This window comes from Sceloporus undulatus, chromosome 7, assembly GCF_019175285.1.
Source record: "Sceloporus undulatus isolate JIND9_A2432 ecotype Alabama chromosome 7, SceUnd_v1.1, whole genome shotgun sequence".
Classification (NCBI taxonomy): domain Eukaryota; kingdom Metazoa; phylum Chordata; class Lepidosauria; order Squamata; family Phrynosomatidae; genus Sceloporus; species Sceloporus undulatus.
Genome location: NC_056528.1, coordinates 13,432,248 through 13,449,092, shown reverse-complemented (window position 1 = coordinate 13,449,092; position 16,845 = coordinate 13,432,248). Strand labels below are relative to the sequence as shown.

At 44.5% G+C, this 16,845-nt stretch overlaps 1 protein-coding gene across 2 annotated transcripts; it reads right to left on the bottom strand.

The window, feature by feature from the left end:
- Positions 1 to 31: 31 nt before the first annotated feature.
- CERCAM (cerebral endothelial cell adhesion molecule) lies at positions 32 to 15,189 on the bottom strand. Of its 2 annotated transcripts, none has more exons than XM_042478836.1 (13): positions 15,177 to 15,189; positions 9,240 to 9,350; positions 8,402 to 8,519; positions 7,689 to 7,823; positions 7,238 to 7,442; positions 6,986 to 7,105; positions 6,200 to 6,276; positions 5,531 to 5,637; positions 5,206 to 5,338; positions 4,759 to 4,886; positions 3,798 to 4,001; positions 1,510 to 1,769; positions 32 to 679 (listed from the first exon to the last, which is right to left on the bottom strand). In XM_042478836.1, exons 2-12 carry the CDS (start codon positions 9,287 to 9,289, stop codon positions 1,520 to 1,522), a joined length of 1,527 nt encoding a protein of 508 aa, XP_042334770.1. In that variant the 5' UTR covers positions 9,290 to 9,350; positions 15,177 to 15,189; the 3' UTR covers positions 32 to 679; positions 1,510 to 1,519. The 2 variants fall into 2 exon arrangements, with proteins under 2 accessions (XP_042334770.1, XP_042334769.1); XM_042478835.1 differs by lacking the exon at positions 15,177 to 15,189 and adding an exon at positions 13,642 to 13,887.
- Positions 15,190 to 16,845: the final 1,656 nt, after the last annotated feature.

Below are 16,845 nucleotides of genomic sequence, written 5' to 3'. Positions count from 1 at the left end.
CCACTTGTGCAAATTTCAATAAAAACTCACATTTAATCCACAATTTAATTTGCTTGTTTCAGTTGTAAAAAAATACAAAGGTTTCTTGAGTCCAGGCTAACAGAGAAAAACCTGAGACAGAAAGAACATAGAAATATTTCTGTTACATCACTGTCTGGAATCAGAGTCTTTAAGAAAAAGAAGTGGTCCTGTAGTCTCTTGAGTCGGCTTACATGGAAACCACCATCACTTCTTAGCACCTAAGGAAACGTGAGATGAACAGGAAAATCCCAACCTTCTACAAATAATTTATCCCAATAATTTAAAAGTCAGAACTGTTAGACTATTCTAACAGCAAGCATTTGTACAAAGGAAGCATCATCCAGGTGAGTTGCAGAGGAAAAAGTCATCTCTGTTTCCATATTAAGAAGAAGGCAGAAGAAAGGGGGGTCCAAGTCATGGCCATTTCAAAGCCATCTTGTCATTCATAGGAAAGAAGCCCTGTTGCTATTAGAAGAAGTTCCATATTAAGTGCCGTCACTAACCAGGGAGGATGGGCACAAACTGGTCTCTGACACAGTGCCCTCCCTTATTCAAACCTTTCAAGCAAACGCAGCGTGTCCTGAGAGAAGGTGGAGGATGGGAGAATCAAGTCCTGATATTTTATCTTCTTTGGTCTTACAGGGCTCAGGTAGGGATCCTGGAAAGGAAAAAATGTATGTTATTTGCACAGAAAAATGCAAGTGCAAGAAGATAAGACTCTTGTGAAGAAAGCAGCCATACATGATATTCTGGCAATGTTTGTTCCAGTTGCTAAGGTTTCCCCTAGGCTTCAGCCATGAAGACAAATCTACTTTCTTGCTTAATTTTGGATGGAATGGAAGGGCCATGACAGAATGGAAGGTTCTGGCCTGTAGCAATAAACACTGAAGGACTCAGAAAAAGTGGCCACTAAACGAAAATGGTGACTCAGGGATTTTTGTTTTAAATGAAAGAGGGAAACTTGACATTTAAGGCCATGCCACGTTGAGCTCACAGAGAACTTCAAACGAACAGCGCTGTGTGTAATACAGGCCTTCAGAAAACCACCAGTCCTATAATATGCAATGTTCTTCTCAAAGGGTGCTACTTTATCTGTCCCAGAAACCTATCAGCAAGCCTGATCACAATGTCTAGCTGCAAAGTTCAGCGTACAATTGTAATGGTCCTTTTCCCCATGAGGGTTTTGTTCTGTGCAAAAAGTACCATTTTATTTCCAGAGTTGACTTCAAGAGAAACAAAATAGGTGAGTTTGCAGCCAAAGATGGGTGTGGGAACAGTGCAGCCCACCAAACCCATACTACTTTTGCATGCTTTCCTTGCAAACATTTGAAGCGACACTGAGAAACAGGATGGGCAAATATAAACCAAGTAAATGTATTGTGAGGGATCCATCCAGCAAGCTGAAGCTTCTGCCAAACGTTTCCTGCCACGGACAACTCTGGCTGTTTTCCCCATCTGCTGCACAGCTGTTTCTCAGGCTGTACTTACTGGGCAGATGTTATAGCTCATCCCTGGAAGGCGAGCGGAAGGAGTGGCCGGCCGTGTTTCCAGTGCCACCGCGGGCATCTTTCAATGTCTTCTGTGAGCCGCTCCAGTCAGTCTTGCGTGAGTCGTCATCCCAGATAGTGGAGGTCTCTGTGTCACTCATCCACTGTACGTCCCCAGTGTAGTGGGTTGGGTAGGCCAAGAGGGGATGCACAGAGTAAGCTTGTAGGTCCCGACTGCTGAAATGTTTTTTGTAATCCTCACTGGAGAAGTAGAGAGAGAAGCATGAAGAAAGTCATCGCAGAAAAAGAATCCCTTACAAATCCCATCTCATCTGAACAACTAATTTGCATCATGAAAGGAATTACGTCAAAACTTTTCGTGGTCTTAGAAAGTATCACTTTAGTCTGGGAGTGGAGGGACTGCACCTTTATGTGTTCCTCTATGCAAAATAAATTCTCCAAACATAGAAAATTAACATTTCAAGGAAGAAAAGGAGCTGGACTAAACCCTAAACCCTACTATCTGTCATACTAGTTCCCCATATATGAGGTATATATGATTGGTATCGGGATAAGCACTCAAATATCCATTCCTAAGCACATACTTCAAGGGGGAAATGGTGTCTTCTAAGAAAAGACTTTACCCCCATTATGCCAATGGTGTAGACTAGTATATCTTGTTCTGGAAGTGGGTAGTTTTCAGCTATTTTTTTAGGGAGAGAGAGAAAGATTAAACAGAGTTTGGATGATCATTTGTCAGTAGTGCTTTAGTATTGTATTCCTGAATGGCAAAGGGCTGGATTAGATGGCCTTTATGGTCCCTTCCAAATCTATGATTCTGGATAGAGCAAGCCCAGTGCCAAGAAGGGCCAGGTGATTTTCTGGTTTGGAGCGAGAGCCTGGCTCAAATGGAAAGTGTGGAAACAGTGCCAAATAACTGGGCTCAGCCTGCTGCCTCTAAATGACATTCCCACATGGCCCAGAGCAGCAGTCAAAGTGGTCTGTGTGAAGCTGTACAGCGAGCCAAGGAAAAGGTTGCCCTCCTGAGCTCTCCCGCTGTTTCACTTGTTGGCAAGCCTAGCCTGTTTCTTCTTGCCTTTCTGCATTGCCAGCTTGGAGAACCTAGTTCTCAGCTTGCTGGGTGTAATAACAGCTTCATAATTCAGGGAAGAGAGGGTAAAATGTTCTGAGTGGACTGGATTTCCTTGTCACACTCACTGGTGCCCATTCCATCCCCATTTCTCCAGACCCAATCCACCCTAGCATACAAAACAGAGGAAACAGAACAAATGACAACACTTTTCACACTATGCCTAATTTGGCCTTAAAAATCATGCAGATTAGCCACAGACATCTGGCTTAGGTTAAGTTTCTGGGGAGGCGCTGAACAAATTGTCCTGCAGTCAAGCCTGCCAGTGTTGTCTACATACAGCCGCTGTTCCCTTTTCTCCCTCCTTCCTCCATCGCTGCTGCTTTTCCTGGGAAGCTGCTGATAATTCTTTTCCACAGCCTTCCTTCCACTGGAGGGAGGCAAGGGAATGAGCTCATGCAACCAGATGTTTTCCCTTAAGAGGTGAGAAGGAAGGGGGGGCAAGTAGTGGGCTGGGGGGCACGTTTTGCTTTGCTTTACAAGGAGGGGATTCTGCTTAACTAGTTCTGTAGCCCTGAAGGAATTTTGGAAATTCCTGGAACTGGAGAATCAGTGTGGCATGGGAGTTTGAGTGCTTTTTTAGGACTCTGGAGACCAGGATTCGAATCTCTATCCAGTCATGGAAACCCATTGGGTGACCTTGTGCATGTTACACTCTCTCCGCTTTGTGGAAGTCACACTCTCTGCAATCCCTTTCAAAATGGTGGCCAGAGGTGATGCAACATTCTATTTTGGGAGGAATTGCAGAGGAAAATTGAGGACTTGGGTCCATGTTGGAGATGCAGAGCATGGGGCAATCTGGAGAGGACGAACTGGTTTACCGACTCCACACAATTGTCCACCTTCTGCTGTACCGGAACCCTTGGCTCTGCAAGATTTCATTGCAGCTCCCATTTGTACCTAAACATCCTCTCCTGTGCAAAACACAGGGGTTTCTTTAGCAGCAGCATGAGAATTATCAAGACAGTCATGTATTTCTGCACTGATTTCTGTCCATCAATTAACTAATCAATTTGGCTAACTGTAATCTTATAAACAGGGAAAACCATTTGATCTTCTCTCTCCCCTCTTCCCTCCACACCATACCATCTCCCAAGAGATATTCAGGTTTTTCTTCCACTTTCAGGAATTCTCCTTACTTGGGGTGTTTGTCATACATGATGGGCAGAAACTCATCCACTGGCAGGATTTTGGAGAGGGGCTGTGCGTCAATCAGTTTCTGAGCCCCTTTCCGTGAGATGACGTAAGCCAATGTCCAATAGGAATATTCAGGAACCACAAGGTTTCTCACATCTTCCACCAGCTCCTCAACCTCTGAGTTCACTTGTTTTCGACCCAGGTAGCTGAAAAGACACAGGAAGCCCAGATGAATTACTCTTATTTCCCCTTTATCAGGAATAACATGCAAAGCTCTGGGACAGAGAAAATGCTTTGCATGCAAAAGGTCTGGCTTCCATCTAGACTGTCCGAAGGACTTTTATCTCCCCATATGAGCCTACCAAAAAGATCCTCAAGGGAGAGCTTTCTCTAAGTCCCACCACCCTCACAGGCATATTTGGTGAGAACACAGGAGAAAGCCTTCTCAGAGGAACTGGATATATACATAAATAAGCTTCCCCAGTTCAAGAGGAAAACAGGATGTGGTTTGAAATGAATCACAGCATTGATCTATCTAGCTCAGAAAGGTTTACACCAGTGCTGTTCAAAGTCATAGTCTGTGGAATGATGCCAGTCAAGAAGCCTTAGACTGCCGGTATGTGATGATTCTCCAAGAAAGCATGGAATATCTATATTATGGCACAATAATAAGTAATAATATGATACATGGGTGTGACAGTGGAATTGCTGGTCCTCTGCCTCAGACAGCTTGAGAAGCACAGCTTTACAAGGTGACCAGGTTGAAAAACCTTGACTGGCAGAAGTTATCCAGAGTTGGCAAGGAGAGTGAGAGAAAAGAGGCCAACTTTGACCACCACGGGCATGGTGGAAAATATGCCAGATGTGTTGTCTGACTTACGTAAGGCTTTGGACTTTGTCACTGAAATTTTCACAATTTCCAGCATTACAGAATGTAAACCCACACAACCTGACACGACGTACATCAGATCCCAGTCCATCTGTTCCTGCTCCAAGTCATTCATCAGCCTCGAGAGTCGTTGCTTGAAATAAGCCTCAAATCGAACATCGTCTTCCAGCACAACTGATCTCTCCAGCCCCTGCTCAACTATCTGATGAGAAGACACAAAGTACACAAATGCAGAGTGTTGAGAGCCACGAAGCTCAAACTCCAGTCTCTGCCCATTGCTCCACAGTACCATCCCCACCATGTCCTTTGCCTCTATTCTTTGTCTTATCAGGAATCCAAGCCCCCACCAGCCAGCACTTGGATTCTTTCCCCCTTGGTGAGGGTCCTGCCCGAAAAGGGGTCATAATAACTTGGCCAACAAGATCTCATGCTGTTACTGAGTCCTCTCTCAACCAGCTTCTCCTATGTGCTCAGTAAATCCATCTCCTTCTGACTCTTCTCCAATTCGGCATGGCCCTTACCTCCTTCCAGACACGATGGTGGCTGAGGAAGCAGCCAACCTCCCCCTTGGTGAGTGTCCTGCCTGAAAAGGGGTCATAATAACCTGGTAACAAGTCCACACCCAGCTTCTTGATGTCACTGCTGTTTAGGGCACTGGTAGAGAAAGAGATGGAAGAAGTTGGTAACAGCTTGCTGTTCCCATACCGATGCAACTTCCCAGCATCTGCTGCCTGAGGTGACCATCTCCCTTTGCCAAATGGTAGGACCAACTCAGCCACACAAAGAAAAACCCCGCAGAAATAAACAAATCACCAAGCATCTCCTGAAATAGTGGCATTCTCTCACCTTCCATCCACAGCATTAACCACCAAGGGGTCTATCTCCAATTCAAAGAGAGCATCGAGCATACGTTGCCGCCGGTCTGGACGCCGTGCCAAATTGATGAGGAAAATCTAGAAGGTGTAAATGAAAGATTACAGCTGTGTGAGACAACAGAACAGGACAACGGAACTCCCCATGCAGATGGCACTAAGCAGCCCTTGGAGTATCTGAAGCTATCTGCATTTTAAAAACATATCATCAGGGCTGCCAAATTAGAAGCCAAGTTGTATGGTTCCAGAACAGATGTCCAAAGCTATTGAACAATTGTGGTTTTTAATATTTTTAAAATAAAAATAAATAAGCAAGTCCCTAGTCCTCATGTTGTTGAAGAACAGCAGCATTCTTGGGCCACCAGCAATCTTTGCGTTCATTTAAGAGATGTCCAGACATGCACTGTTAAAAAGGTTTCCCAAATTTCACACACAGCCATGAAGATTATTTATGTATTGAATTTACATCCCACTTTTATCCCAAGATGAGATTCAAGGCGACTACAGACTTGCTTCAAAAACAAACTGAAAGCCAAAGTGAAGTCGTCTAAAGACATGGGGAGAAGAAAGCCTGTAATGATCTGGCATCAGCCCAGCCCTGAGCTCAGAGTCCCTGCATTCCTATTCCAAGTCTTTTGCTTACCTCATCAAACCCAATTTTGGTGGGGTGCTTTGGAGGGAGGTAGACATGGCTGGAAGGCAACATGGGGGGACCATCCACTGCAAGAGAGACACAGAGCTTGGAGTGGAGGCAACGTAGCTGATCAGGTTTTATTTCCACCTATTGCTATGTTTTCCAGACATCAACAACATGCTGTTCAGCAACAGCACTAAGAATGCCATATTATAATTTTCATGGATTTTTCTAACAGATGCACTACCTCTTTGCCTAGCCTTTCCCTTTATGTTCTTTGCAACATAAACACACACGCAAACGCAACTGGCTAGCATTCTGTTTAGTAGTTATGAGATCTGAAGCAAGGTGCTTAGGGTGCTTGGGGTGGTGTGTTGGAGATATCCTAAGATGAAAGACTACAAAGTAGTCTATTTTCTATACACAACTATTTCTTCATCTCAGAGAACATGAATTATGCAAAATGGGGGTTGGCAACCTCCAGTCCTTGGGCTAATTTTGCAAAAACTCCTTTGAAGTCAGTTCAGACCCCAAGTAAGAGCTGTCTTTCCCTCTCTTGCAGCTTGCCAAGTGGAAAGGAAAAGTGAGGAAAGGGAGAAAAGAAATGGGGGAGAAAACTGGACAGCAAAAAAAGACTAGAGAGAGGGGGAAGAGTGACATAGATAAAAGGAATGGCACAAAGAAAGAGAGAGAAAGTGATAGCAGAAAGACAGAAACAGCAAAACAGAAATGGTGTTGGTAGAAAAGGAGTGAGAAAAATGTGCAATTCTTCAATTTGTGCATATATGCACTAACCCATAGCCTCCAGGATAAGATGTACAAAGTTGATGCGTTCATCCTCCAGTGTCTGATGTGACTTCACAGGGACATTGATGTGGCCAAAGTGTTCCTGGTTACACAAATATATCTGGGCTCCTGCAAAGGAGACAAAAAGTTACTTTATTGAACATTGCCTTACTTTTCCAAACTCTCCACACCTCTGCAATTTGCAATATGCAAATACTCCCAGAGGTTAATCTGCCCATTCCCTCTCCCTCCTGTTCTCACCTGCAGCTTGACAGGAGTATGCAAAGACAATAATGTCGTCAAATGGCCACGTATATCTGGGATGGGGAGGGTAAAAGGCGAGGCTGGCGGTGTCATCCTTACGTAGATCGATCAGGAAAGCAGCGTACACCATGGGGACAGGAAAGCACCCAACGCGCTGCCGGTTCTTGGTGGGAAAATAGTCTGCCGTCCTGCGGTAGTAGCCCTGGGTTGCAGAAGAAATGCATTTTTAAAATCCCATGACCTAACACTATTCACCCATCTTTACAAATGTATTTTTTAAACCAAAAATGAATGCTATCTTGAACTAAAAAGGTGGGAATGAAGCCCAATATATCCTGCAGCATAGTTAAGGAGGACACTTAAACACCTCTGTGGTAAATTGCCTTGAGTTTCAGCCCAGGAAAAAAGGCAGGGAATAAAGAAAGTAATGCCCACCCAACTGGCTCACCTGAGGAGTAATCCCACACCAAAAATTTGAGTAGTACGTCTGGGATTCCAGCATGGGTGCCACAACGGACCTGTTCTGTGCAATGAGGAACTTCAGAGTCTGGTTGTTTGCCAGGATGCTGTCAGTGTCAGTGAACTAAGGGCAGAATTAAAACACAAGGCAGTCATGTTGTCTCACTGGCAAGCAGATCCTTTTGAGGGATCCGAGCAGGTTCCACAACATTTCCCCAAGAGAAATAACTGGGACTGGTAAATAGAAAAACCTTCTCATTTGTGGTTTTGACCGATTTCAGAATGGAGGTAGAATGGGCAGGTGAGGTTAGGCGATACAAGGCGGGAAAGGCAGAGTCACTTTAAAACAAACTCTGAGAGGAGTTCATCACGGAAATTTTCCTGCACTAGGGGCCCTCTAGACTATAACTCCCATCATTACCAGCCAGTATGGCAGGCTCAGAATGATGTAAGTTGTAGTCCAACACATCTGGAGGTCCCCTGGTTCAGGAAAATGGTCTGGGGGCAGAGGAAGCAATGAAGTAAATAATTGTTGGGGGACTTCTGTGGGGGAGAATTCAACAAGGGACAAAATGAAGAAAGAGTTTTGGGACATCACCAGAGTTAGCAAATTCCCACACCCCTCTCTGCACCATGATGCCATTCATAGGAATAAAGCTCTGTTGCTATCCATGTTGGCTCCCGATTATCCAGCTGCCTTACCAAAATGTAATCAGCCCTTTCATCCCGGGCAAAGCTCAGGGCTTCTTGTTTGAGCCTCATGACATGTTCAAAGCGTTCATCTGTCCAGTGCTTGGGTCCTATTTCATCAGGGTAAGAGCTGGAGGAAGAGGCAAGAAGGTAAGCGCAAAGGGCAGGAGGATGTGGGTTCAGCACCGAATTTATGCAGGTGTTCCAAAAACCACGAAAAACAGCCACCGCCACTCAGCAGCAAGTTATATCCAAGCGACACCTTCTATTCCATCTTGACAAGCACAACTGCACATTTTACAGTTTCAGGTTGCTACCCCTGAACTAGCAAACTGGAGCAGAACTAGACCATTTTGTAGCATGGAGAATCCTCCCAGTTTCAAAATCTAATCCAATTCTTTGCCCTAACACAGGGTTATAGGCCCAATTGGAATCATTCAGTGAAGCTGAATGGCAGGATATTAAGAATGGACAAAAGCAGGAATGAGGAAAAGATGACCCTCCAGATGTTTTGGATTTCAGCTCCCAGAAGCCCCCACCCTGTAGGGCCAATCATAAGGAATTATGGGAAATGCAGTCCAAAATCATCTCTAGAGGACCAAATATTCTCCAGTCTTACACAAAAGGACACCCAACACATAGTACAACTATAAAACTGAGAAAGTGGTGACAGCCATTGACTTGAATGGTTTACAGGAATCAAAAGCCATCACAATCATCCTCCATTTCTGCACTCTTCTTTAAGAAAACATACTTACTTTTGAACTCAGCAAGGTAGGAAACACAGAAATTAATAGTATTTCTTGAGTATTTATAGAAAGCTGGCACAAAAAGTCCTCAAAAGAGTTACCTTGGCTCCTCCACAGCTCTCCATTCAATGTACCGGTAGTGGCTTTCCATTGCAGTAAGCCATTCACGCAGGATTTCAGTTGTGTTGTCCACATTGTGGTCAGTTCTGCACCTGTCAATCCACATTGCAACAATAAGATCAGTTCTTCTTCACATTGCTTCATCAGTTACAAAAAAATAATTCAGGGAAGATGTGAGTTGGAGTCCAAAACATCTGGAGAGCATCTGAACCCCTTAGTTTCAGCCTGCAGTTCACATCAGGCCAAAAAACACAATAAAAGTAAGCACTGCATTGCATTGTCAATAAGAGGTCATCTTGGTGCCCTCCAGAATGTTTTTTGTTTTGTTTTGTTTGTTTGTAATCCAACAGTTTGTAATCCAGCAACAAACCATGGTTTCTAGTTGTGGTTCATAGCTGTCTAACAAACCATGAGATGACAGGCTGAGATAGAACAAGCCAGAATTCAGCCAAATGCAACCTGGATTATCATTAAATGCAAACCCAACCATTATCTAGTCCGGAGCTTGGAAAATTAGTTTTTGCATTATCATCCCCAGAGTCCTCCAGACAGCATGGCCATTGATTCTGCTGACTGGGGGATTCTGGGATTGTATTACAAAGAGGTATATCTTATTGGTAACAACTCTCTACAGTCCAGGCAAAATATTTTTTCCAAGGTTGCTACTTTAGATCCTCTTGAAATATTCTGAACTTTCCTCAAAATACTTCTTTTGGTGGGACTCAAATATGCCATTAAAGGTACTGTTTGTGCCAGAGACCAAATAAAAATCAGTGTGAATTTCTAAGATTTGCAAGTTTATTTCAAAGCCATTTTCAGCCTCAGAAGGGCAACAATCCTGAAGGAGCCTCTCATCTTATCTGGTTATGTTCTGCACTGGCTAGGAAGTCTGCAATTTAGATGGCACTATTACAAGCCATCAGCATTCTCTTCTCCCAAGCCAGTTCCTTGAAATGACATGTTCATTTTCCAAATGGCTCCTGATCTGAGCTTGGCTACGCCAGCACATCATCTCTGGTCATATTTATAGCTTGTGGCTTGTACTCTTGTGTGTTGGAATTTCCATTTGCTGGCATGTCTACTTTTAAAGGGATAGTTATGCTCTGGAAGGATGGCATGTGGGGAGAGCCTATCATTGCTGTCATCGTCATCATCATACCTTCAAATATGAGCATTGTGCAAAGACTTTATTAAAGTAAGGAAGAGACACTCTTGGACCACATTTCCAAACACTCCTCACTACTGTCTATATACTAAGTCTGACAGGAGCTGCAGTCTGCCAAAATCTCAAGGGCTATGAGTTGTCCATCTGCATAGCCTTTCAGTCTAAAAGAAGCAAAACCATAAGGCAGAGCTGGGGAAACTTTGGAACTTTCCATTCCAAATACCTCAGCTTCCAGGGCCAAAACAGTGTTCAGATACACATGACCAGATTCAGGTAAACCAGGCTTAAGAGTTAAGAATGAAGGAATTTGAGAAAGAGGCAAATCAGGAAAGAAACCATTACAATGGAGGATCCGGGAAAGAGCAGAAGAGCATGCCAGCACTTTTACAGAAGGAGGAGAGAGCCGGAAGAGTTCCAAGTTCTGCCTTATTTCATCCTGACCTAAGTTCATACAGAAAAAGAACAGAACACATTTTTAAAAGGAGTATGAAAGTTAACTAAAAACATTTCACTGTTTGAACCAAGGGCTCTCTGCCTTGGTGGGCAACCTTTGGGTTTATAGAGTATCTGGAGGAAGGCAGAGGTTCTAGAATTCAGCTGGCATCTTGTACATCACCAGCCCCGTTCTCCACAGAGAACTAGCTGGCCTCCTGGCCCACATACCTGACATCATAACTTGTCACAATACCTGTCAAGACTTGTTCTCCTTTCCAAAGATTGCACCTGTGCACAGTTTTCAATGTGTCTGAAAGCTCCTGCAGGCTGAAAAGCTTCAAGATGCTCAGATTTTCACTATTTAGAAAAATCAAGGTATTGCACAGTTTACGCTCACAGATTTTGCACCCCTGACAAGTAACAGGGTATCTACATATGGCCTATTGTAAAGGTTCAGCAGTTTCCATAGTAAATAGAAACCACTGAAGGTGATAAATCGGCATGCATGGACCGGAACATCTATTGTTTAATTGTACATTACTGGTTGAACTGGTAGCATTGTTGCAAATGTTCCAGAGATTTTTCCAGGCAACATTTGGCCATAAAGGCCAGTATCACTGCCTTTACAGGAGGACATCAATTGTTTCTATTAAGTTTCATTGTTTTGAGGAGATAGCCAGACCAGTGCCACATTTATCCTGCTGCCTGAGATTATCACCAGAGCCCCTTATTCTATAGCTGACCTCCTTTACAGGCCACTACAACACTCTTTGGTAAGGCAGCATCATAGAATCAGAGATGCTGAACTACAGCTCTTATCATCCAGTGTGAGGCTGGTGGATGATGGAAGATGCCATCTGGCACCTCTGGAAGTGTGCTGGTTTGGCGAAGTAGAGACTCTACTGCCAGACCTGAATTGATATTCTTTCGGTTCCAAATGTTATTTCCAGTCTCTTCAGCAATTCTGGGCAGGCCAGGAACAGAAAACCCTAAAACATTGTTGGAGGGGAACCCTGCGTTTAGAAAGAAAGAAAGAATAGAAATTAATATGCACCAGACTCCCTGCACTCGAGGATCCTGCTCCCATTCCCTGCTGCCAAACTGGATTGAGACACCACTCGACTACTTTATGGGTTTAGCAGAGGCAACAGATGGAAAACAGCTCATGTGTGCTTTCAAAAAATAAAAATTATACTGCTGGAGTAAGGTTTCCTACAAGCTCATAGAAAAGACTGTAAAACATGCCTGCAATGGATCTGCTTTGGAACCAAAGAGAAAGGGAATCCCTCCGTCTGCAAAGGTGAGGCAAGAAGACATGAAGCTCCAAGGCTAGTAATGCAAACAGCCAGGAGGGAAGGGAAGGAGCAGGCAGGAAAACAACAGGAAATGCCCTCCATTTCTTTCATTTCTTTATTACATTTATATCATGCGGTTCCTACAGTGAGCTCAAGCTGCATACATGGCTCTTTATTTTCACAATCCTGTGAATCCTTGCCCATAGGGAAACACTGGAGAATACATGCCCATAGGCAAACACTGAATACTTGCCCATTTTCCCCCAATGAACAAGTATTCTCTATGTATCTCTATGGGCAAGTATTCTCCAATGATTCCCTATGGGCAAGTACACTTGTCCCTCCATATTTGCTAGGGTTAGGGGCACAAGACCCCTGTGAATATGGAAAAACTGCAAATAACAAAACACCACATTTTTGAGGACACCTCTCCAGGTCCTCCAGTGCAACTCTGTGGTCAACATCCAACAGACACTGACCACAGAACTGAACTGGAGGAGCTACAAATGCCTAGTATATTCTCTCTAGGAATCACTGCAACTTTTAGTTAAAATTGACCATAGAGTTGCACTGGAAGACCTAGAGATTCCTAGAGAGAACATATGGATCAAATCTGTGAATAATCAAATCCGCAAATATCAAAGCTGCAAATATGGAGGGATGAATGTACTGTCATTTGTTTTAGTACACCCCACTTTAAAACAACAACAACAGGGAACGCCTCTCTCTTTAAAAAAAGAATTTAGAAAAGTTTTTCCTGGTGTTTTTTTTGTTTTGTTTGTTTTCTGTAGGCAGCATTTCTCCCACAATGGCAAACTAACACGCCTTTCTAAAGCATTTTCTTGGGGAAGGGGGAACTTCATGCCAAACCCTTTTAGGGGACTCTATGCTCCCTTTAAACTCCACCTTGCATTCCTTTCATTCATCCTACACCCTAAAACCAACCCATACACCCCCCAAACACCTTCTCCTTCTCCCCTGAGGGTATCTGAAACTCCTAGTGTGGGGCAGTGGCTTGAAGGTTGGACGATGGCTCTGAAGATCAAGGGGCCAGTCCTGAGTCCTAAGTAAACCCATTTGGGTGACCTCTCAGCCCTCAGAGGATGGCAATGGCATTTGTTTTAGTACCTCTCACTAAAAAGAAAACAAAACAGGGAGTGCCTCTGTTCTTTAAAACAGAATTTGGGGGGGGGGGGGGAATCTCCTTTGTGTGCCTGTGTGTATGTGAAGCCACAAGAAGACAAAAGGAGAGACGAGACTTTTGCCCATAGGGCAATTGCAACATCCTCTGAGCAAACATGCCAAGAAAAGCCCAGGTTAGGGTCCCCATAAGTGACACCTGAAACTCAAGCCAAAGAGAGTGGTTTTCCAGGAACCAGGGAAAGGAGACCCCAAATCCCACCTCCTCCACACCCCCCCCCAAATGCCCTCCCCTCCAAGCAGAGGGCTGAGCTCTTTGGGACCCCCTCTTTTCCTTCTTCTTCTTACCAGATGGAGATGCGCCTTTTGGGGTAATCCATGCGCTCCAAGGCTCCCAAATAGTGGGGCAGGGAGTGCTGGGCGTTGCGGGCGAGGATGGCGAGGACCACGGTGGGGGGACCCTCCTGGGCCCCCAGGGCCCCCTCTCCCTCTTCTTCCTCCTCCTGGGACAGAGAAGAGACCCCCAAAACCCAGCCCAAGAGGAGAAAGAGCCACCAAGAAGCCAGCCAAGTCGGAGGCATGTTTGCTTGGGAAGCTGCGGAGCTCAATGGGATTTCTGGGGAGGATTTGGGGAGGGGGGGAGGAAGGGGAGGGGAGGGGAGAAGGGGAGGGGAATAGAGGGTTGGGATGGAGATCGAGGTCCTTCAGGGAAAGAGGAGAGCTACCCACTCCAATGGAGTTGCCAGGCTTTGGGCTTCCTGCAGTTCCAAGGGTTGAATTTTGCAAAGTCTGATCCTTGTTCCATAGACACATATTCCCCCCCCCCCAAGTTCCTTTGTGGTTCCCCATTACTAACAGAAAGTAAGGGAATTCCCTGCTGCAGGAGATGTGGAGAGGAGGACACAGATAGAGGAGCAGAAATAGGGGTGTAGCCATGGGATAAGCCTATAATCCTATCGGTGGTCCCCAAACTTAGGTCCTCCAGCTCCCAGGCTCCCCAAGAAGAAGGCATTCTGGCAGCAGCAGTGAAAAAGATCTGGAAGACCAAAGTTTGGGGAGCACTTCTATAAGGGAAGGGTCAGGGCATTGCCCCCCAAATATGAAGTCTCCTCCCTCCCTCTCCCCCCCAAAATATGCCATTCCTAACAATGCAGAAGAGGGAGGCATTTGGAAATGATTTACACTTACAACTCTTCCATTTGCATTCCCTTGGCTGCTTTGCCTGACCTTTTTCTGTGGACACCTACATTGTATTTCTGGGCTCAACTGAAATTGGTTTCCTGGAAAATTTGAGGACTGAAAGGAGAAAGTCTTGGGGGCAAAATTCTTATGTGGGGGGACCAATGTCCTCAATCCACCCCCCAGATACATTCCTGGTTGGAGTAAGATCTTACAGCCAATCTGGTTGGTTTTGGTATACGAAGGTTGGCACCATCTTGCATGCCCTAAAAGCACCAGATCCCCAAAGGAATGAAGGTTGGCACCCTCTTAAATACCCTAAAAGCACCAGACCCTGACTGATCTTGGAAGCTAAGCAGGGTCAACCCTGGTTAGATGGGAGACCATTTTAATTAATTTTGTTTGTAATGGCAATAATCTGATTTATGGCAATCCTATCCTATGGTTTTTCTTCTCAAGTTTTATTCAGAGAAGGTTTGTTTTGGAGACTCATAGTGCACCTTGACCAGGTTTACCCCATACATTTCCATGGTTGAGTAGAGGTTCAAACCCTGGTCTCCCTGATTCCAAGTCCCACATCCAGACTGCTATAACACACTTTCTGTTTTCATTAGTTTATAAATATAAATAAATAAATGTCTGATCTTGCTCATTTTCAGTTCATGTCAGCTTTAGGGTCATTCTGCAAAGCTTAGAAATGTTACCTTTTGGGACAACAATGCCCAGAATCCCCCAAACAGCATAACCAGTGGTTCTGTTCAGAAGGCTGCATTTAGGACCATAGGATCTCACTTCCCTCTCTGGCAATGCCAGCTCCACAAGGACCATTTTGTGTTCAACAGAGAATATCATGGCTTAGTGCTGACATCTAGTGACTGGAATAACACCACACTTTGGGTTTTTAATCCAGCCTGTTAGAAACAAATGCAAAGTACGCACAGCCCCTAAAGTAAGCTGATCTCACAGAGCATATCCAAGACATCTTTTTCCAAGACAAGATTATTGGTTGTAGGGATCGACCACTGGCTTATTTATTCATGTAACAATGCTTAAAAATGCATCCAAGGAAGTACAAAGTCTACGAAAGCTCATGCTGCCAATGTATTTCTTCCAATTAGTCTCAAAGGGGCTCCAAGTTCTCTCTACACACTAATGTTTAAAAAGAGGAATCACAAAACAGAATAGTGTATAAAACTATTGATTAAAATCATATTACACACCCACCTTTAAAATATCATAAACCAACTCTCAGAAATCAGTAATTAATTACAAGCATTTGTTGTTGTGTGCCTAGTTCAACACGACCCTAAAGGCAAACCTATCCTGGGGTTTTCTTGGCAAGTTTATTCAGAGGGGGTTTGCCAATGGCATCCTCTGGGGCTGAGAGAATGTGATTTGCCCAAGATCAACCAGTGGGTTTGCACGGCTGAGCCAGGATTCGAACCCTGGTCTCCAGAGTCATAGTCCAATGCTCAAAGCACTACAGACAAAATGTCGTAAGAGCTCGGTTAAAGGCGAAGTGAGGGCCATACACATTTCCCACGGTAAGGAGTTATGCAGTTGCAAGGACCATCGCAGAGAAGGCTTTGCCTGGATGGAGCCAGGAAGCAGGACCTCAAAAACTGGCATTAGTTTTTCAAGGCAGGGCAAAGCTTGGGAATCATATCTGCAAAAGTCAAAGCCACAAATATGGAGGGCCAACTGTAGTTCTTTCCCTCCCCTGTTTCTTGCTATTTAACTTTGAGTAACTTTGAATGCCTCTGCATAGGACCGGTAGATGGTGCTGATGTACCAGGCCTAGCTGGCCAAAGACAGAAGACCAAGCATCAACCCTAAGAGAGCCAATCGGGCAAGAAGCCCCAGATTTCTATCGTTTAAGACCAAATCTTGCCTAGACATTTAGCCAGTTGAAGACAAGATGCCAACAGCCCTTAAGCACTGGCTCCTTAACAGGTCTCCCACACTAGATTTGCTATTTGCCACGTTGCCATCAGAAACATGGGGTGCACCTATACACTGTACAATTCAAACCCTGGTCTCCAGAGTCAAATAATGCAGTTTGTGACATCACTTTAAATGCCATGGCTCCATGCTACAGAATGCTGGGATTTGTAGTTTGATGAAGCACCAACACTCTTGGGTAGAGAAGGCTAAAGACCTTGTTAAAATACAAACAATGGAGCTACAGCACTTAAGGTGGTATCAAACTGCATATTTCTACAGTGTAGATGCACCCCTTGAGATTGTTTGGAAAAAAACGTCGAGATGTGGACTATGCATTTAGAGTATGCACTGCAAAATATGTCTACCCAGAAGCAAGCCTCATAAAGATCGATTGGACTTATTCCCAAGGTAAATGTCTATTGGCATGAA